Source organism: Eremomyces bilateralis (assembly GCF_010015585.1).
Source record: "Eremomyces bilateralis CBS 781.70 unplaced genomic scaffold P152scaffold_3, whole genome shotgun sequence".
Classification (NCBI taxonomy): Eukaryota; Fungi; Ascomycota; class Dothideomycetes; order Eremomycetales; family Eremomycetaceae; genus Eremomyces; species Eremomyces bilateralis.
In genome coordinates this window covers 1,131,170-1,151,653 of record NW_022985069.1, presented here as the reverse complement: position 1 = coordinate 1,151,653, position 20,484 = coordinate 1,131,170, and the positions used below count along the sequence as shown (strand labels likewise).

General features: G+C 52.5%; 8 protein-coding genes across 8 annotated transcripts; 7 read left to right on the top strand and 1 right to left on the bottom strand.

Moving 5' to 3' along the window:
- Window positions 1-418: 418 nt before the first annotated feature.
- P152DRAFT_410805 (uncharacterized protein) lies at window positions 419-1,669 on the bottom strand (the record flags this gene model as incomplete). The annotated part of the gene is made up of 2 exons (XM_033676962.1): window positions 1,480-1,669; window positions 419-1,430 (listed from the first exon to the last, which is right to left on the bottom strand). Coding segments are annotated over exons 1-2 (1,086 nt in total), but the record flags the coding sequence as incomplete, so codon positions are not given.
- A 252-nt stretch (window positions 1,670-1,921) lies between these two features.
- P152DRAFT_455430 (DNA-directed RNA polymerase II subunit F) lies at window positions 1,922-2,866 on the top strand. The gene is made up of 4 exons (XM_033678784.1): window positions 1,922-1,951; window positions 2,004-2,303; window positions 2,371-2,490; window positions 2,547-2,866. The coding sequence occupies exons 1-4, from the start codon at window positions 1,941-1,943 to the stop codon at window positions 2,578-2,580; spliced, it is 465 nt and encodes a 154-aa protein (XP_033537345.1). The 5' UTR covers window positions 1,922-1,940; the 3' UTR covers window positions 2,581-2,866.
- Window positions 2,867-2,979: 113 nt separating this feature from the next.
- P152DRAFT_410799 (putative esterase) lies at window positions 2,980-4,441 on the top strand. The gene is made up of 4 exons (XM_033676961.1): window positions 2,980-3,352; window positions 3,410-3,630; window positions 3,683-3,871; window positions 3,920-4,441. The coding sequence occupies exons 1-4, from the start codon at window positions 3,097-3,099 to the stop codon at window positions 4,118-4,120; spliced, it is 867 nt and encodes a 288-aa protein (XP_033537344.1). The 5' UTR covers window positions 2,980-3,096; the 3' UTR covers window positions 4,121-4,441.
- Window positions 4,442-4,662: 221 nt separating this feature from the next.
- On the top strand, window positions 4,663-8,767 carry P152DRAFT_455428 (karyopherin-beta). Its single transcript, XM_033678783.1, has 4 exons — window positions 4,663-5,072; window positions 5,135-6,716; window positions 6,766-7,785; window positions 7,848-8,767. Exons 1-4 carry the CDS (start codon window positions 5,061-5,063, stop codon window positions 8,417-8,419), a joined length of 3,186 nt encoding a protein of 1,061 aa, XP_033537343.1. The 5' UTR covers window positions 4,663-5,060; the 3' UTR covers window positions 8,420-8,767.
- Window positions 8,768-10,857: 2,090 nt separating this feature from the next.
- Window positions 10,858-11,637, top strand: P152DRAFT_429957 (uncharacterized protein). Its single transcript, XM_033677376.1, has one exon. It carries the CDS (start codon window positions 11,321-11,323, stop codon window positions 11,522-11,524), a length of 204 nt encoding a protein of 67 aa, XP_033537341.1. The 5' UTR covers window positions 10,858-11,320; the 3' UTR covers window positions 11,525-11,637.
- Window positions 10,969-11,211, top strand: P152DRAFT_390058 (uncharacterized protein; the record flags this gene model as incomplete). The annotated part of the gene is made up of 1 exon (XM_033676020.1): window positions 10,969-11,211. A coding segment is annotated over one exon (243 nt), but the record flags the coding sequence as incomplete, so codon positions are not given.
- Window positions 11,638-13,097: 1,460 nt separating the features above from the next.
- P152DRAFT_446746 (uncharacterized protein) lies at window positions 13,098-16,410 on the top strand (the record flags this gene model as incomplete). Its single annotated transcript, XM_033677942.1, has 6 exons — window positions 13,098-13,457; window positions 13,487-13,962; window positions 14,018-14,115; window positions 14,484-14,768; window positions 15,120-15,738; window positions 15,834-16,410. The coding sequence occupies 6 exons, from the start codon at window positions 13,098-13,100 to the stop codon at window positions 16,408-16,410; spliced, it is 2,415 nt and encodes an 804-aa protein (XP_033537340.1).
- A 1,913-nt stretch (window positions 16,411-18,323) lies between these two features.
- P152DRAFT_193811 (2-polyprenyl-6-methoxyphenol hydroxylase-like oxidoreductase) lies at window positions 18,324-20,468 on the top strand. The gene has a single exon (XM_033674281.1). It carries the CDS (start codon window positions 18,619-18,621, stop codon window positions 20,170-20,172), a length of 1,554 nt encoding a protein of 517 aa, XP_033537339.1. The 5' UTR covers window positions 18,324-18,618; the 3' UTR covers window positions 20,173-20,468.
- The last annotated feature ends 16 nt before the right edge of the window (window positions 20,469-20,484 follow it).

Here is a 20,484-nt window from a genome sequence, read left to right as displayed (position 1 = left end):
CACATATATCAATATATCAACGCTCCGCTAAACACAGGACCTCGTGACGCAACGCCATCACCGTGAACAACATCTGATCCCTCACCCTAAGATCATAGGATCAATCATGTCCTCACCTACCGGTTCCGCCCTCTTCAACTCCATCCCCTCCATCCCCTCCTCAATTCCCATCTCCCGATCCAACCACCGATTATCCTCGTCCTCCTCCTCATCCACAACTCCCAACCCCATCCCCCTCGCCCCCACCCAAAACTGCCCCCCCACCACCGCCTCCTGCTCCAACACCATCTCCGCCACCTCCCGCCCACTCATCCCATGCAACCCCTCCAAATGCCCCTTCAGTGCCCTCCCCTTGAAAAACCGCCACCCGCATCCCCCAACCGGACACCCCACCTCCCGCCCACTCTCCTCATACCCCGCCCCCGTCAACCGCATCACCGTATCCGACCTCTTCCCCTTCCTCGCCGCCACATACACCTCCGCATCCCCCTTCCGCCCTGCCTTCCGATGATGTAGCCGCTTATGCTCCGCCAGGATCCCCTGCCGCGTGAACGCCCGCCCGCACCCGTCCATGTCGCACGCGTATTTGCAGTCCGCGGGGTCCGGCCGCTCCGGGGCGTCGGGGTGGTGGAGCTCGATGTGCGCGCGTAGCGCCGCGGCGCGGTGGATGGGCGTCGAGCAGTGTGGGCATTGGGGCGGGTGTGCGTCGCGGATGTGAGTCTGGAGGGCACGGTATGTGGGGAATGGAGCAAGATGGGGGGGTTGTTGGGGGGAGTCGGAGAGCTGATCGGAGAGCTGGGACGAGGCGTGTTGGGTACAGGTGGGACACCAGTAGGATTTGCTGCTCTCGTGGTTTTGCTCAATGTGGCTCTTCAACTTCGCAGCGCTGTCGTAGCCCCGGGGACATGCCTCGCCGGTGCTATCGTCGGTGTATGGACACGGATACGGTTTCCGGCCCAGGTGCACCTCCGAGACATGCGCCGCGAGGGTCGAATGCTTCCTGAACATCTCGCCGCAAGGCGGGTACTCCGTGCACTGGAACTGGACGTCCTCATGCGTTTTCATATGTCGTCGGAGCCGCGTCCCCGTGTTGAACCGCTTGCCGCACCCCGCCCACGTGCACCCGTAGTTGTGCTCTTGCTTGTGCGCCGACTTGATGTGCCGGTTCATGTGGGTGTCGCGGAAGAAGGTCTTCGCGCAGTCGGGGTACGGGCATGCGTGGGTGCGTTCATTGGTATGCGTGCGGATGTGGTCGGAGAGGCGGCAGGGGCGGTTGAAGGACTTGCCGCAGGCGTCGTAGGGGCAGTCGTAGATCTTGGGACGGGAGGCGGTGGAGGAGGAGCGGGTGGTGCGAGGGGTGCATTCTGTTTCAGATATGAGATGCTCTGGAGAGATGATGTCCTCATCTATGTCTGGGAGCTCGTCGGAGGCTAGAAATTGTGTGAGTAAATCGATGGATACCATGGGAGACGATCTTACCTCTGCGTGTCCTTTTACTTGGACTTGCGTCCTGGAAATCAAATGCATGTCGCTTGAGGGACGGTTGGGCAAGCATTTTGAGGTCCTCGGTATAAGAGGGATCTCCGAATTCCGACTCCTTCTCTAACTCATAGCACAATTTAAAGGAGAATACCGTGTTCTGAACTTGGTGTACAATTGTTGTTGTAGAATATATTATTGCCCTTGGGAGGGGGAATAAAAGTGTGGCGGACCCTGACGACGGGACCCATTCCAACATTTTTTCTTGGCGAACAGACGTGCTGAGACAGACTTCACCAGTTCTATTCTGCTACGGTCACATTAACTACTAATATCTGTGCTTCCATCTCATTTTACCACTTCACCTTGACCCGTGGCCGCTTTCTTTACTTTTCCTAAAGCCGATTCAAGTGACTTTACACGCCGCCAACATGTCAGACGCCGGCGACGACGACCATGATATGATACTCGAGTACGATCTCCTGCCTCCCGCTTCCTCCAATTCTACTGACTCAATCCAATAGTGAGGGCCCCGCTGGCGACGAGTACGACGAAGCCCCCGAATCATTCACACCCGAGGACTACGAATCGCCCGCGGCGGGCCAGGACATCGTCGACCCGGAAGAGCGGCGGGCGGAGGGCGAACCCGACCCGAACAACATCGTGCACAGCGAAAACGGCAAGGCGGTCAACAAGCCCACGCCGACGAACACGGTCGCCGCGCAGAAGGATAAGAAGGTCGATAAGGATAAGCGGATGACGACGCCGTATATGACGAAGTACGAGAGGGCGAGGATCTTGGGGACGAGGGCGCTGCAGATCAGGTGAGACGCAACCAAGGTTTAGCTTGAGCGAGGGGGGAGGGTTTTCTAATGTGTTCCTGGCGATTAGTATGAATGCGCCGGTTCTGGTGGACTTGGAGGGGGAGACGGATCCGCTTCAGATTGCGATCAAGGAGCTGCGCGAGAAGAAGATTCCGTTGGTTGTGCGGAGATATCTCCCGGATGGCTGGTATGTCTCTCTACTTTCTCTACTGCCTATTTCTAATGCTAACCTTACCGTCACAGCTACGAAGATTGGACCTGCGAAGAGCTGCTGTGAGCGATTAGGGACATGGCGAGGCACGAGCTGGAATGGTTAGGCACGGATCCAGGCAGTATGAGGCGTTTGTGGTAATCGGAATCATCAAGCATTTGGACATTGGGTAGTCAGCGGGTTTTCTATTCCCAAATGCAAACATCGCGAGGTGATGGTAGTCTCCTGGGAACAAGCGATATCGACATCTGCGCTCAGAATCGAGATAGCACAGCACCTGCGCGATTAAGATACAAAGACTTCGCACACACTTTATACGAAATGCATTACTATCTTATTCGCAAAGAACCAGACCTTTATATTTCCTCACCCAGGGGTTCGATAATATTGATACAGACGGGGACATTCGGACCTAAAAGGGAAAAGCCCATCAACCCTGCCACCCCGCGCTACGTCAGTTTTGCAGGCGAACTACATCTCATGCGAGATTTATATAGATCAAATCTGCACAGTGATTTATATTCAATTTGACTTTCTTCCTTTCCTTCGATCTACTTGAGATTAGGACCATTGCCTGCCAAAATGGCCTTCACCACGAACGCGACCATCGCCTCGTGCGGCGGTAAGCTCCTGAAGCTCACCCACAAGGCTTCTAGCACGAACTGCGATATGAATTTGAACCTCTACCTTCCCCCACAGGCCCAGTCGGGGAAAGTCCCGGTCCTATTCTATCTATCCGGCCTGACCTGCACGGGAGACAATTGCGCCGAAAAGGGATTCTTCCAAAAGCCCGCAAGTGAGCACGGCATCGCAATCGTCTATCCGGACACCAGTCCACGTATGTTTACGCAAGACTTTATTCTCAGACGTCGGATGGCTGGTTGATATTATCTAGGGGGCTTGAAAATCGAAGGGGAAGATGATGCATATGACTTTGGTAGTGGTGCAGGCTTTTACGTCGACGCCACAAAAGAGCCATGGACCAAGGGCTACAATATGTACTCCTACATTGCCGATGAGCTCCCCAAGGCGCTGTTCAGTTCGTTCCCAGAGCTGGACTCGTCAAAAGTCAGTATCACAGGTCACTCAATGGGCGGGCATGGCGCCTTGACACTGGTTTGACTCTCTACAACTAAAGTCTTCAGTATTTCGCTAATATCTCTGCCAGTTCCTCCGAAACCCTGGGATGTACAAGTCATGCTCCGCATTCGCGCCAATTGCCAATCCAATCAACTGCCCCTGGGGCCAGAAGGCATTCAACGGCTACTTCGGCGAAGATCAGTCGAAATGGCAAGAGCACGATGCGACCGAGCTGGTCAAGAAGTGGAAAGGTCCGCTGAGTCTGCTGATCGATGTGGTGAGTAAGCTAGATATGATGACTTTCGCACCTGCTTATCAACCTTAGGGAACTGGCGACAACTTCTACAAGCAGGGACAGTTGCTTCCAGAGAACTTCATTGCGGCGGCCAAGGAGGCGGGCAACGATACGGATATCACCCTCCGCATGCAGCCAGATTATGACCACAGCTACTATTTCATTTCGAGCTTTGCCGATAACCATGTCAGTTATGCTGCGAAGTTCCTGTCCTCGAAACATATCCTGTAAGTATCTGGACTAGATGGTCTACCAAGCCCTCCAAAGAAGGGATCTTGGTTAATATCACTACAATTGTATAGAAATCCTTCGACACACCCCTGGATTAATTCTAAAGACGAGCTTAGAGCATCAAAGCAGAGGCTTTAGGAATACCTATAGGAAAATATTCTTGTTTGGACCACTTGGAGAAGGATTTGGGTCCAGGATAAGGTCCTCATTCTGGTGTGTCTACTGTCGTATCACCTACGGATACAGTGAGTGAATGAGTGAGCGGAGCCTTGTAAACCACGCCCTATGCATAACTTAAACCAAAATAATCCAAGGATACAGAACATTTCCAGGGAATACACCCAGGGCATTATTGAACATATATGTAGAGACTCACGGCAAGCTGCATCGCATTATGACGGGGAAGGATCGATATCCGCAGTTTGGATAGTGGAGCTCGAGATTGGGCGAGATTGGCCATTTTGCTGAAGCTCGGGAAAATTTGGGGACTAAACTTAACGAGCTCACAGTTCGCATTGCTGGGCTATCGATCATCAATATCAATTCAACGAAGTTACTGCCAAGGTGATCTTCTACATTTTATGTGTCACCGTCCTTTCTCGAAAGCCACCACTAGACTCGCCTGTCTAGACCTCATCGATCATCGAAAGGCCTCATTTATTATTGGTTGTCTGTACTAACGGCAAAGCCCCGGTCACGCCGTTCCCTGCCAGCTCACCAATTCTTTTTGGCTGGAATGAATATCATTGTTGCGACCATTTGTCCAGTCCAATTTGTTTAGTCGACGACCTTCATTATCTCCCGAGGCGTACACCTGCTAAATCCGCTCCATTCCCCATAACCTGCCGGGTACCGATGTCAAGCGTCAGATAACAACCACCTGACATTCTTACGACCTTCATCCTTATACGTATAGGACCGGTGGGCGGCCTGGGTGGATATGGACGGCCAGGTAACTAGATGCTCCTTGTCCAACTTTCAAGTCCTATGTTGCTCACCAACATCACCTTCCAGATAGAAAACGCCGTTCAGATTGCCTGGAACCCAGCCGCGGATCCAAATCTCAAGACCCAGGCCATTAACTTCCTCAACCAAATCCGCTCCGACCCTTCGGCAGGACAGTACTGCCTCACTCTCTTTGTTCGATCGCCTAAGGCGGAGGAGATTGTGCGGCACTTCTGCTTGGAAGTCATCAACAATGCCATCCAATCGCCCCAGGTCGATAAGCAGACCCTCGAGTACATCCGCTCCGAGTTGATGCAATATACGAAACGGACATATGGCGGTCCTCCGACGGCAGACAAGGTCGAGACACCGCATATCCAGAACAAACTCACGCAGGCTCTGACGGCGTTGTTTGCTTCATTATATCCGACATCTTGGACGTCATGTCTGGCAGACTTCCGCAGCCTCGCAGAGGGAGAGCCTCCCAACATCGCGGAAAGCAACCCGATTGGCACGATCATGTATTTGAGGCTACTGGGATCGATACATGACGAGATTGCTGATGTGCTGGCGCCGCGGAGTGGGGAGGAGCAAAGGCGGAACAATGACTTGAAGGATTTAATCAGGGAACGGGATGCTCAGGCGATCGCGACGTCATGGCAAGATATTCTCTCGAAATGGAGCCGGATAGACCAAACTATCGTCGAGATGTGCATTCGGACCATCAGCCGATGGGTGAGCTGGATGGATATATCCCTCATCGTCAACCAGACCTTGATTTCGGCGCTCTTCGACATCGCGGGTCAGCAGGTCATATCACGAGAATCGGACGAGGGGAGGGCGAAATTACGAGACGTTGCCATCGAAGCGTTCAGCGAGACGGTTGCGAAGAAAATGAAACCCGCCGAGAAAATCCAGTTGATGGTCTACCTCAACCTCAGCAATGTCGTGGACCAGCTCATTGCCAGCCAACCATTATCGCAGCTCCGCTTCACCTCGCAGTACGATACGGATCTGGCTGAGATGGTCGCTCGCCTCGTCAACAATGTCGTTTTCGACATCGTCAAGGTTCTCGACACCCAATGCCCCCCCGAAGTCCATCAACAAGCCGACCTCCTCCTCTCGACCTTCGTCCCTTTCCTGCTCCGGTTCTTCTCGGACGAGTTCGACGAAGTGTGCTCGACCGTCATCCCCTCCCTTACCGACCTCCTGACCTTCTTCCGCAAACGAAAGGATACCTTACCCGATCAGTATCAGCGGATGCTGCCATCGATTCTGGACGCCATCATCGCAAAGATGAAGTACGACGAAACGGCTTCTTGGGGCGAGGAAGGGGAGGAGACGGACGAAGCCGAATTCCAAGACCTCAGAAGAAGACTCTTTGTTTTGCAGCAGACCGTGGCTGCGATCAACGAACCCTTGGTTATGGAGACGATTGCTCGGATCGTGACCGAGAGCTTTCAGAAATTCCAGGTCCACCAATCGGGTATCGATTGGAGAGAGTTGGATCTAGCCTTGCAGGAGCTGTTCCTCGTATTGGAGGTTGTGCCATCAAAAGGAAGCGGGATGTTCTCAAAACACAAACCAGGCGGGGCGCCTACACAATCGGAGACTCAAGCAATTGGGTTGCTGTCGAAGATGATCGAGCTAGGTGAGTAGCTAATGGAGGCTGTTCTGCAGTCATGCTAATATTATCATAGGCATCGGAACGCATGGGCATCCTGCTGTGCAGTTGCAGTATATGGAAATCTGCAACCGATACAGCCAGGCCTTGGAGATCAATCCCGGCCTTATCCCACCGATTTTGGAGAACTTCATCCGATTCCTTCATAGCAGTCACCTGAAGGTGCGAACCCGGTCCTGGTACCTGTTCTTGAAGCTCGTGAAGCCGCTCAAGACGCACATTGGCAGCATTGTCTCCAACGTGATCGAAGCGATCGCCGACCTGCTTGTCATCAAAGCCGAGCTGCCAGAAGCGTCCGCCGATGAGGAGATGTCGTCATCCGAAGAGGATCAATCTTCGGACGCCAAGTTCGAGGCGCAGCTGAACCTCTTCGAGGCCGTTGGCTGCATGCTGTCGGCCACGACCGTGGAGGTTGACAAGAAGATCTTGTATGCTCAATCGGTCATGAACCCGATCTTCGGGGATATGGAGAAGAATCTGCCTGCTGCGAAAGGGGGCGATGAGACGGCCGTACTACAGTTACACCACGATATCATGGCTTTGGGCACGCTAGCCCGTGGCTTCTCTGATTGGCAACCGGGTTCATCGGTAGGCAACGCACCGCCTTCGATCATTTCAGAAGCATTTGTTCCCGCGGCAGAGGTTACCCTCGTTGCCCTAGAGGCCCTCGCCCCGAAAATGGCCATCCGAACGGCAGGGCGTTTTACCTTCTCGCGCCTCATCGGCGTGCTGGGCTCCAACATCCTCCAGCAGCTGCCCCGATGGATCCAAGGCTTGCTATCTCAGAGTTCGACGAACGACGAGATGACCCCGATCCTACGATCGTTGAAACAGATCGTGTTTGCCTTCAAAACCGAGATCTACGGCATTCTGGACACGATTGTGACGCCGCTGCTTCAACGCATCTTTTCCGGCCTAGGGGAGCCGGCAACCGGGACCGACGAGGAGATCCAGCTTGCGGAATTGCGTCGGGAGTTCTTGGACTTCATCTCGTGCATCCTCAACAACGATCTTGCGTCGGTCTTTGTGAGTCAAAGTAAGTTTTCCCCACCCATGCCCTGGTAAGGCTATTTGACGTCCATGCCTAACTCAATGTAGCCAACCAACCCATTTTCGACACCCTCATCACCGCTATTTGCACGTACGCAGGGGACGCTAGCGACATGCAGAGCGCCCGAATGTCGCTCGGTGTGCTCAGTCGCTTCATTTCTGTCTGGGGCGGCCCCGATGTCGCGCTCCCCGAAAGCTTCCTCCAAAATCTCGGCCTGCACAAGCCCAACCAGCCTCAAATCAACGGACAGACGTCCGAGCCCAGCCCGATCTTCCCCGGCTTCGACACGTTCGCCCTACAGCGGTTCGCGCCGCTCGCGTGGGCGGTCCCCACGTCCAACGGGTTCACGATCAAGTATCCTCTTGGCCGCGGCATGGCGATCGAGATCTCGAAGATGCAGATCAAGCTGCTGCGGAAGACGGGGCTGCTGTACGTCCGGCAGCTGGAGGGCGAGTTGACGGCCATGCAGGTCTCGGAGGCGACCGTCACGGAGCTGATCAAGGAACTATGTCGGGGAATGCTAGAGCAGACGCATGCCGACGGCAAGGGCCCGACGACGGACAGAACATCGTACGAGACGTATTTCCTTAGGTTCATGTCTGGGATGGGAAATGCATAGCGTTGGGGTTTGGGAGACTACATTCGGGTTCATGGGGGTATGGCCGGATGACAGGACACGCGTGCAATGAGAACATCCGAGGATCAATGTCAATAGGGACGAATCACTAAGAAGCTGCACGACGCAAGCAAATATAGAACTGAATCCAGTGCTTTCATTGGATCTATCGTTCAATCTTCGTGATGCTATCCACGGTGGGGATAATAATATCGTCAGCTTTGTTAGGGGTTCTCTCAATAGTCTACCAGACATAACCTCATACTTCCAGTGATTCCAGCAAACCTCACCTGATCGAATTTGGCAAAATGCTTGCATATTGCAGCAGAATAAGAAGCAAAGCCATGATCCGGTCTACCCAATCTCCTAATTATGTGTCAACTGCGTCTCGTAGCTCTCTCGGCGATCAGAACCTATACTCCGACTCTCGTCCTCGACGCTCGTGATGATCTCAATGCCCCAAGCGATTGCTCCCAAATGTTGACGAAACGGTCATGGCTGCCATTCCCACCATAAATGCCTGAATATCTAGAACGGTGAATTAATGTTAAACCAACCAATATCACTGCAAATATGGATTGCCATTCGATCCATATCTCGGCACTCTCGGATCTCATAATAACGCGCCCACAACGACGGACTATGCATGTCATGTTTGCAATCGCAGTCTTGCGATATCTTACCACTCAGCCCCACTCCTTCCGACCTCTATCAACCTAGACACGATCGATTCAGACGAGTACCACAAAATGAATGCGGCTTAAGACAATCAGCGAGGCATGCATATGCCTAGGCGGGGGGAAGTCTCACGGAGAGAAGTCAGAGTCCTGCAAGAAGCAGGGCCTTCGTAGACATTCTTCTGCGGAGCTGGTCTTGCTACAGCTTATATGGAAATAAATCGTTACTTCTTCTCAGGGCTTCCGATTTTCTCGAATTTTGACAATGCGCTCGCTATGCCGGAGTCCAGTCGAATCTCTCTCTTTCGGTCTCGAAACCTGGTGGTTCTTCGCTCCTTTCGCGGTTTTGCGCTGTTCTGCTCTCGACGCACTCTGTTGACGGGTAGCGCCCATGTCTACTGTTCGGACTGATTTGAGGGGATGATCCGCACGGATTGCAGATGATATTCGGGTGCTTCTAGCTCTTCCGATCGTCCCTGTCGCGGTTGATCCCCTTCGCTGTGGAGCCATGAGTTGCGACTGTTCTTCAGTCCGTCGTTTAGTTCCGCGAGTTTCACCCCTTCAAATTTTCAATCTGTGTCTCGAGACACTGGACCCGGTGAGTTGTTCTGTTCTTTGACCTCTCCCAACTGACGTTCGATTATTTCCAGCCGGTCGACAAGTCTCTGCCGATCCCAGTAATCTCCTGTATACAATATATGCCCTTCTTATATGTCTTGTCGAACTTGTGGACACGGGATTCTTGATAATCGCAATATTCATGCAATAGCTTGACGGAAGATTCAATCCCACTAAAGGAAATCAAATGACTTCCAACCATGACTTTGAGATCCTTGGCGAGTGCCATTTCCTAGACAATCCACACGAGAGTCCAGAGCGGATCGAAAATAAAAGCCTAGAGGGATCTCCATGCTTTGTTAGGAATATGTTACTTCGCTCGTCGACGACGTTCAAGACTTGAAGCCACGGTTATTTCTGGATCCACGAAAGACCGTCTAGCCAGCTTCCTGATGAATCGGCCTCAAGCGCCACAGTTCGGATCAGTTGGATGGAAGCTCAGTTCTCTCTCCTGGTCGCAGCCCAGCCACGAGATGACCAGCGATGCGTTTGAATAGACCATGCCCATTAGTTGCACCTGTTCGTTTTTCTCATCCGAATCGTCTTGGTTGATAAACACTTAACCGATCCACTGCAGGAGACTCGAGCGAGTTTCCTAGGTCGAGCTAATGGCGGATCCTTGGCCCACCCCCTCCCCCGAAATTCTAGTGACACTCACGGCTTCTTTCCATTCCCAGGCGCCTGATGAGCGAGCAGACATCTGCATATCCACGGCCTGGCTGCAGCGCAGAAAGGCTGAGATGCAACAACGATGGTGCTCTTTACCAGAACAGTTCCCTGACCTCCGCATCTCTGATTTTATACCAGTCATGCAGTTCTCTTGACTTCTTCGAGCAGAACTGAGTAGTATCTCAGCTCCCTCTCCCTTCCATCTCATGGATACTGTCTCATGGGCATCGTGCTGGTTCTCCCGGCTTCAAACTTGAAATATGAGCATGGGAACCTCAGTAAGTTTGATCTGGATGACTTGGGCACTGACGAGCGAGGAGAAAATGAAGGAGTTGGGCGGCAAATATCCTTTTCTGGGGTATGCGGTGAGTCATATGCTCAACCACGCAGAGAAGGCACTATCTGAAGGAGTCACGCGAGTGGCTATTATACAGTGGCTTCGAATGCAAAGCGATTGATTTAAGTGGTGGATAATATTTCTTCATAACCCTAGCGGTGATGCGGAGCATCGATGGCTAGTAAATAGCATAGATGCGGGACTTCTTTATATCTTGTCCTTTCGTGGCTGTCAGCATTTGATCAAAGGTTCTCTTGTGCAAGGCGGAAACCGACGTCACGGTGCAGGGAGGCCACTTCGGCACAACGCTCCAGACGGCTGCATATAGAGGACACCGAGAGGTCGTGACGCAGCTCCTCAAGGCGGGAGCCGACGTTACGGCGCAGGGAGGCCTCTACGGCACGGCGATCCAGGCAGTTGCAGCTCATAATCACGAAATGGTGGTCGAGCAGCTGCTAGCTTCTCAACGTGCACTCGAAATTATACGTGTATAGTAAGAAATCAATCCGAGAAACCCCCCTGAAGAGCTTTCTAACTTCATCATCCGAGGGGAGGTCGCCCGAAAACGAGTAAAGATTGCAAGATGAGTCAGCTCCACGAAGGATGATCGACAATGATTCGGTTACAGTGGGTGTGGGACGGACTGGCCGTAGGAGGGTATTCGTCGCACTTGGAAGCGTTACAGGTGTGTCTCCGGGAATGTACGCACTGCTGACAGACTGCCGAGAAGTCAAAGATCCGGGTCTTGCTAAGGTTGTGCCAGTATCGATAGAGATAGATTGGTTGGCAAAGAAGCTAGTGATGTAATCTAGCGGACCGATTGTATTATGAGATTTGTGACCGCGGAGTTCGTCTGGTGAGGAGGGTTTTCTGAAAACTTGCCTCTCTGCAGTGAGACCAGAAGACGTGAGACTTATAACACCTGGCGCGCTGGCTGCGGTCATGCAGACGTTATTGATGGACCCATTTCGATACTTGGAGCTAATCGTGATGTCCTAGTATTCGTCCCTTGGAGATCGGCATCAGACCCATTTGGAGCTCCCAGCACATTGCTTGTCGCATGTAATGAGCAGCACCGTCCATTGTTTCTCTAACAAAGTACACTCCCATAATGCTACTACGTATGGGTGCGACGCTTACAGCAGACGCATTTGGAGAAAAGCCAATAGTCAGTTGGCCCATCAAGGAATCGTGAGAAATGTAACACCTCACGAACGACGATTGCGGATATGTTGAAGTGCTGAACTTAGGTTCATCCTCACAATAGTAGTGAGGCCACTTGCGACTATCTCGGTCGTGTCCAAGGGCAAATATTAGGTGTATGAAATCGCGATATAAGCAGGATTCGCATCCAGTGATGCAGTTATGAAACGACAAGCGGCTTTTTCATTTTCGTCGTTTGATGGTAGGACTTCCAGAAGTCTGGTTGCGAAAGGGCGTGTATTGATTTGGTTGTAGAGAGCTACCGATGGAGCCATTGTGACAGGATTCCAGACCGAGAGAATATCAACTGATAACAAGATAGTGTAGGTTATGGAAAGGGTCTCCTGAGAAAAAGCCTGTCCGAGCTGGATTTGTTTAAACAATGTTTAGAGCAACGGAGCATCCATAGCCGGCAAATCTTCCATTGTCTTATGGTGATGGATGGAGGAACGAACCACGGGAGCAGGAAAACTTTCGTGAGGCGATATTAGGCAAAAGAGGCGATACTATACAGTACGTACCCGTATCAGGCAGATGAGGCACAGTGTATGTACGGTATACAATGACAGCAACCAGAACGGGTCGACCGTGCGACTTTGGGAGATGCTTCAACGATACCGTAGCATGGAAACAACCTGTTTGATGCACCACAACTAGGTGGTTCGTGGTGTAGTTCGTACACCTCCGGGTTTTGTTCTCCATGTTCCTGTGCTATATGGCAGCATCGGTAAGTGGTCTGATGGAGTAGTGAGAAGAAAAATGGTTAAATGCATGAAGTAGCTGAATATGGCGCCTTATCCAAAAATGATGCCTCAATTCCATCGCCGCCTTGATGCCTCCCACCTTCACCGGAAATATATCTAGAACCTGGTTCACCGAATGCAGCCTCATCAGAAATTTCACAGCCCCAAACATGAGGCCGTTGATTACCTAAAGCGGCAGACGATATTCTCATGAATAGTAGTGCTCATTTTCGCTGGATGTCAGAAGTTGCCTTTTCTTGGGTATCTCGCCTTCAACCACCTCCATCGCTTATCACGATGACCGTCCTGAGGACAGTAGAAACATAGCCACCTTTCGTGGGCGAAGTTAAGATGGAGCGATCTCGCTGCGACAAGTCAGAACAATCTTTTGTTCATTGTGCGGATGAGTATTGCTTCCAGGGAGCGCGTTCACCATGCCATCCCCCAGCGAGTTGGGGTTGAAGTCAGGATCAAAACAGCATCCAGACATCTATCGAGCGATCCGAGTCTACCAACTAATCAACCAGCTCCGTAATCGGCTCAAACCGCGCGTACGGGGATCCATCAGCCGTATCGAAGGCGTTAGTTTCCAAGACCTCGCAAAGGATGCCGCTTCCAGCACCGAAGCAACCCCGCCAAGCAAGGTCCCAGGAGGAACCAAGAAATCACGAAGTATTACTCTGGAACCAGCTCACCGAGTGACCAAGTCTCGAAACTGGCACCCCGAGAAACGATGGGGGGAGAAAGCGTTCCAACTCAAGGACATGACAACCAACCATGACATAGGGGAGTCCGTAACATCACTTTATATCCCACCTATAAGTTCCTAACTAACCCTCGCGGTGGCTTTTTGAAAGAGATCGATGACAAGGGAAATGGCTTCGCCCCCGAAGCGCTACGCGACATCGCGTCCGATGACAAGCGCTTCCTCGATGTCCTCGCTAACGGAAGCGGGGGCCAATTGTTCGAGAACTTGAGCCTGTTCAACGTCGCCGACAAACTCGGCCACGTCGAGACAGCCCTGCTGTTCGTATACCAGCAGGCCGTGGGAGACAAGCTAAGCGACTCGGCGCTCGCCAACCTGGAGCACTTGCTACGGATCCTAAGCGACTGGTTCATCAGCTGGATTGAAAAGACAATTGTCGAGGAGTTCAAAGGCCGATGCAGCTCCTGGATGGCAAGACTCAAGGCGGTGGGCAAGCTCGGCGGCGACCTGTGGTGTTCGGAGTACCGCAACAATGAACGACCGATCAGCACGACGTGGCCGTGGAGTATCAAACCCGCGTTGGCCGTACTTTGGTAAGGAAGTTTCCACCCTAATATGACCGAGTTTTGCTAACCGCCTAACGTGAAGGGGAGTATGCTGGCAGTACTACTGCCCACCGGGCGGCGCAATCGGCCAGTTGCGGACGGAGGGCCCATGGGGTGGTGGCCACGTACGCACAACGCAACGTAAGTCTCCCGTTCTCGTTATGTTTCAGGCTCCGCCATGGATCGGCGTTCTCTCAAATGGTGCTATGACATTCCACCTCGCGGATGATGACAAAAGAGGAAATAAAAACATTTGAGGCGCATACTTTGCAAGAAAGCTAGGCCATGCATAACGGACTTGGGCTTCAGCGACGACAGGCAGTGAGACCTGCGAGAGTGATGAACCATAGTCGGCACGACAGAAATGTTGATGACTGGGGCATCAATTCTGGTTAAACTTCGGAGATCCTTCATGCCCACGTGACCTGATATGTCCATCACTCACACTAGGCGATTTTAGGAAATGTGCATAACACTCGGAGTGACCCGGGCGGCTAACGGAAAAACAGAACATAATGGCAGTGTTTTCGCATCGAATTATTCGAACACCACTCCACAACCAATACGGCCTGAGGCAAACTCGGTGACTTTCCCGTGGGAGCCAAGTTTTTTCGGTGACCAACAGTTTCATCATCATCAAGTTGTTGAAGAACCCAATCCAACCACCGGAATTGAGGGTGTAATCAATTCTGCACGGACCACACGTGACACCGAAGTGGGGCTGACAGTGGCAACCGCTCAGGCCGTCATTCCCTTCCCACCAATCCACGCCGACTTCTGCCTTGCTGCCCGAGGTTCGTTTTTCCTCCCGCTCTTTTCCACTTTCTCAACTTTTCCTGCCTTCCCATCATCTTTCGACACCTTGTCTCCTTATCTCCTTGTTTCCTTGCCAGGCCACAGTCTTCTTCAGTTGATACCTGACGACGCGCTCTCATATCGAGTACGCATTCGAGGGAGGCTTTGACTCAGACGCGGCATAACGTCTACCTCCACCATCCGAGGCAAATTAATCACTTCGCAAGCCTCTGACTGGACTTCAGGCTCCCATCCCGCCATCCACGATCTAAGTGGCACGTCTCACCCAGGCTGCCTACAGCATTGAGAGGTATTTAGTCAAGGTCTGCTGCAGGACCACTTCACGACAGCTGGAAATCTGCCTGAGGCGCCCGCTATATCATTCAACGATCCCCGGTGGCATCAAGAGGAACGAAACAGCATTGCTACTCGTCGTACTCATATAACCGCGTACTTCCCACAGCCAAATTACGCACCGTATTTGAGTTCTCGGTCACCTCGAGAGGCGCAGCAACATTCCTACATTTGTTCCAATTTGTATGACGCATCGACTCCGGAGGCATCAATTCCAGTGAACAGTCAAAACCTGAGCCGATCCCCTGTGAATTCACGTTCTATAAATTCAAGAAGGATGCCTGAAACAGCCGTCGCAACTGCGACCATGGGTCTTCAACACAACATCGCGCCCGAGCTGCAGCAAATGACCGACCCGGCTCTGGATCACGCAAACGCCGCACAGATTCCCATTGACGAGAAGTTACTGAGCCGAACTGGTCAAGTTGATGCTGAGGAAGAGATCGAGCACATGGACGACTCGGCCATGTCACCTGGTCAGAACGAACCGTTCAGCAACCGTCGAGGTTGGACGTACAAAAGAGAAGGAGAACCTCCGAAGAACGAGCAGAACAAGTTCATCTGTGCTCATCCTCAGTGCGCGCACCTGATGTTCGATCGCAAATGTGAATGGGGGTAAGTAAACATCACTTCTTTGCTCGATTGAGTTCGTTTTCACCCCCCTACAACACCCCTTATTGACCGCAACACAAGCTAACAAAGAACCACAGAAAACACATGGACAAGCATGAGAGGCCCTACAAGTGTCGTGAGACCGGCTGCGAGAAGCTCCAGGGCTTCACCTACTCCGGCGGGCTGCTTCGCCACCAAAGAGAAGTGCACAAGCTCCACGGCGGCACCAAGATCACTATCTACTGCCCCGAACCGGCGTGCAAGCGTCATCACGGCCCTCCGTTCACCCGCAAGGAGAACCTCCAGGAGCATCTCCGCCGCGTCCATCGCCGCGAATCCGGCTCCATGGGCGGCTCCCCCGGCCTCATCGACGAGGACGGCAACCCCGACACCTCGCACATGGTCGACGAACTCCAAGCAAGCGCCGCGGCCACCGACCCGAATATCGAGCCGAACCTCGGCAAGCGCCGCCGGACCGACGACGGCAAGATGAACGGCTACCACGCCGTGCAGTCGGATCAGCAGAGCGAGATCGAGCGGCTCATGGTCGACAACGCCGAGAAGGACTCGCGGCTGCGGAAGCTGGAGCTGGAGAACTCGGAGAAGGATCATCGGCTGCACCGGCTGGAGGAGCTGGTGGCCCAGTTGGGGACGAGGACGGGGCTGCACGCATAATGGGAAGAATGGGTATGATGAAAGTTTTCGCGTCAGCGGTGGGATTATTTCATTACGGGACTGGCTTTCTTTCATTCATTGCGGGACTCAACACGCCCGCGGGGTGGGTTTCCTTTGATACCGGTGTATCATGGCATGGACTGGAGTCGAATGGAACTGAGACGAGGGGGTCTCTATTACGGTGCGATTTCTTCTTTCACGGCGGACACGGGTGCTTTCGAACGGGAACTTTTACGCTCATCAACGAGGTTTCAAATTGTTTTCTCGCACACTTTACTCAATACTGAACTGTATTCCATCATCCGACTCAACGTAGAAGTGTACGTATCATAGAATTCGAAACGGTTGCTAAAAGTTCTCTGGACTTCTCTCCAAAGCGACTGGCTTCGAGGACTCTTCAACGGGCTCAACTCGACTCCCAAAACGGGCATGATTTGACATTCTGTATCAGGTGTGCGTAATTCCACCTGTAGCAGTCATCCATACTACTCCGCCATAAAAATCTAGTCCTTAACTATTTTTGGAAATATTGCTGCCTGATTCCAAAAGCCCCTGACTGCCCGACTCCTTCCACGAAATCCTTCTCCTAGGTATCAATACCATTTCTCCCTCTTCCAACTTCCAATCCCATCTCGATGCCCTCCTTCCTCCCATACCAATGACTCACTCAAAGTTACTCATTCGACCCGCACAGCCTCATCCATCCGAGCCCCAAACCGGCTCTTGCACGCCTCAGTGGAGGCGACCCCGCCTCATGTGATATCGCGTCAATTTCGCGCCAGCTAGGGGCCGCTTGGGCGCGTCAACGTCGACTTTCGAGTCATCGACACGACAGCTAACCAATGGGCGATGTCACTATCTCCAACAATTGACAAGGTGTTCCATTTCCATTTCTTTCGCACGATGGTTTCATCGGATACACCGCAATGACAGGCTTCCATTTATCCGTTTGCGGCTGTACGCAATGGCGATTTCAAACCATAAGAGATGTTAGCTCATCGCTTCGCATGATGGTGGGGAACAGGGCGACCTGTGTGAAGACGTTGATTGAGGCGATCAGTGATAGTCCAGAACATCGCCCTGTCCACGTGGACACTCTTATCAAATCGTCCTGTTAACGCCGCAGGCAGCAACTCTATTCCCAAGGGCCTTCTTGAACAACAGGATATCCTGTTGCTGGCCAGTTATTCCTGACACATGTCTCGGCAACCGTTGCCTTCCTCGGTTCCTCACCGGCGGCCCTCGACGACATAAGGGTTACTTGCGTTTCGAGTGCATGCCTGGAGCGCTGTCTTGATTTATCCTCTGATATCAGGTTTTGTTCACAGGGGTAGGCTGCATCCTCGTATAGGCGGCGAGGAGTCATCCCGACTTCCTGAGTGGACAGGCACCGGAGATTCGAGGATACTGTCATGCCATCTTGGTGAACGAGCGGCAACAGGAGGCAAAAATGGTGGCAGGGAACAAGATTCACCCGGTGCTGGCACATGCACACTGCGTCCTTGACCTTTCGTTTTCTATTTCCGCGCTCTTCTCCTTCTGCATCGCTATTTTTTTTCCAGTCATCGTCATCTTTAGAATTGATGTGAAGTTCGATGCCTGATTTGAGGCCTGTCATTCCTGAATCAACCACCACACGGCAACCCCTGCCGCTTGCCAAGGCGCAGGGTCTTTTCGGCAACCGTCGAATTCTACTCCCTACGGGGGAAGACTATTCCGCCGCTCCCTGCGGCCGGGCACATAAATCCGAGCGATGGGCGGGACGCGTCATCTTGCACTTTGCTCGAGATATCATTTTAGACATATTTTAAGGTATTGCTCGGGCGATCATGGAACTCTATTCCGCTCTCATATACACTACACGGCTCTCGGTCAACTTTTGCGATCTCCTTGTGCCGGAAGGCAGCAGCCTTGCGTGTTGAGGAGATCGGTCTGATCAGTCATCACTCATCCTAATGGCCGACAGGAATCGCATTTGCCGTGATGTTAGTGAGTGACATTCTCGAGACACGCTTATAGTAAGGTGAGGCTTATGATAAAGAGTGACTAGGAGGTATATGTCTTGTAGATTGGTCTTCTTTTTTTTGTGTTGTTCAGCACAACCAAGTCCTATGCTATGATCCGCAGCTTTCCTTTTCACGAGAGAGCACCCTTTTTTTCTTAGTTTTAACATATTTATATATTGAAGATTCTGGATTCTGAATTACTATGGTTGCAAATCCCATGGATGTCCTCATCGTAGGCGCCGGGCCGACTGGCCTTATCCTCGCCTTGTTTCTCGTCAAACAAGGCGTCAGAGTTCGTATAATCGACAAGATGTCCATGTCAGCCGAGACCTCACGAGCCACAGTTGTACATGCACGAACTCTCGAGCTCTACCGCCTCGCGGGGTTGACGGAAAAGTGTCTTGCCCAAGGACAACCGGCTAAAGCATCGAACATCTGGGTCGCAGGAGCAATCAAGGGGCGAGTCCCTCTGGCTGAAGTTGGAAAGGGTCTCACTCCTTATCCATTCCTATTCGTTCTGCCACAGGACATCCACGAGCGTATACTCAATGAAGAAGCTGAGCGGTGTGGTATCAATGTCGAGCGCAACACCGAGCTACTGAACTTGACCGATCATGGCACTCATGTTACTGCGGAGCTCCGCATGCCCGACGGTGGAAAAGAGACATGTACCACCTCCTATATCGCGGGATGCGACGGTGCTCGTTCCGCCGTCCGCAATGCCTTAAATATGGAGTTCGTCGGCGACGCCTACCACCATCTCTTCTACGTCGCAGACATTGAAGGCAGCGGTCCTTGCATGAACAACGAAACACACATGAATCTAGACGAGGCCGACATCATTGGCGTATTCCCCTACGACAAACCTGGCCACTGCCGCCTTATCGGCATGGTGCATGATGAGCGAGTTGACCGCCCGGAGGCTCTCACTCTCGACTCCGTCGGGAGCCGTGCCATCGACCAGCTAAACATGCATATCGACAAGGTCAACTGGTTCTCGACATATCGCGTACATCACCGCGTTGCGGAGCATTTCGCCCAGGGCCGCGCATTCCTGGTTGGAGACGCCGCTCATATCCATAGCCCTGCGGGCGGCCAAGGCATGAACACCGGCATCGGGGACGCCATCAACCTTTCGTGGAAACTAGCGAGCGTGATCCACGGCAAAGCGACGGCAGACCTACTTCCATCGTACGAGACGGAGCGACGTGCATTTGCGCTCAAGCTCGTGCAAACGACCGATCGCGTCTTCACCACACTGACGGCGGAGAGCGTCGTGGCGGGGATTGTCAGGAGGCGGGTCGCGCCATTGATAGTCCCGCTCGTGTTATCGATCGGACGGGCCCGTGAATTCTTCTTCCGCGCCGTCTCGCAGATCGGGATCAATTACCGGAGCACTCTGCTGTCGGAAGGCGCAACGGGCGATGTCCATGGAGGAGACCGTTTGCCGTGGGTTGCAGATGCAAATGGATCTGACAATTTCGCAAGCTTTGATGATCGAATCGGGTGGCAGGTCCATGTATATGGGCTGGCGAAGGGGATACTCAGAGAATGGTGCGGCAGCACGAATGTCCAGTTGCACGAGTATGAATGGCACCAGGATCAATACCAACGAACGGGGTTGGTTCGCGACGCAGCATACTTGATACGTCCTGATACATATATTGCCGTTGCTGACCTAGTGGGAGACGCTAAAGCGTTCGAGGAGTATGCGGAACGCAATCGGCTTGTGTTTTCAGGGGTTGCTGGGTCTTAGGTGTTGCCGGGTAATAGGACTATATTCTCGATCCGGCGCGACTGTACTATAGCGAACAGTAATATTAGCGTTTACATGCCTCAATATGGTCCTCTTCCAGTGACTGAAGTAGTAGTTTCCGACCCGATCATAGCTCCGGATGCTCGGAAGCTGGGTAGGGCTACGGAAACTCTTTCCGGTCATTGGCTGGTTTCAGGGGTCAACTCAGCTCCCTTCCCCGCATCTACTCTAACCTCGAATCAGCAAGTGGCGTTGTTCTGGTGTGATTCTAAGAGATCGAGGGATCTGTAGGTGAGAATAGTATATGGATTA

Coding starts and splice junctions, on each gene's coding strand:
- P152DRAFT_455430 (XM_033678784.1), top strand. Junction 2,304..2,370: donor ACGAGGGCGCTGCAGATCAG/GTGAGACGCAAC, acceptor CCTGGCGATTAG/TATGAATGCGCCGGTTCTGG. Junction 2,491..2,546: donor AGATATCTCCCGGATGGCTG/GTATGTCTCTCT, acceptor TTACCGTCACAG/CTACGAAGATTGGACCTGCG.
- P152DRAFT_455428 (XM_033678783.1), top strand. Junction 6,717..6,765: donor GTCGAAGATGATCGAGCTAG/GTGAGTAGCTAA, acceptor ATATTATCATAG/GCATCGGAACGCATGGGCAT. Junction 7,786..7,847: donor GTCGGTCTTTGTGAGTCAAA/GTAAGTTTTCCC, acceptor AACTCAATGTAG/CCAACCAACCCATTTTCGAC.
- P152DRAFT_429957 (XM_033677376.1), top strand. CDS start 11,321: ATGATCGACAATGATTCGGTTACAGTGGGTGTGGGACGGACTGGCCGT.
- P152DRAFT_193811 (XM_033674281.1), top strand. CDS start 18,619: ATGGTTGCAAATCCCATGGATGTCCTCATCGTAGGCGCCGGGCCGACT.
- P152DRAFT_410799 (XM_033676961.1), top strand. CDS start 3,097: ATGGCCTTCACCACGAACGCGACCATCGCCTCGTGCGGCGGTAAGCTC. Junction 3,353..3,409: donor CTATCCGGACACCAGTCCAC/GTATGTTTACGC, acceptor GATATTATCTAG/GGGGCTTGAAAATCGAAGGG. Junction 3,872..3,919: donor TGAGTCTGCTGATCGATGTG/GTGAGTAAGCTA, acceptor TATCAACCTTAG/GGAACTGGCGACAACTTCTA.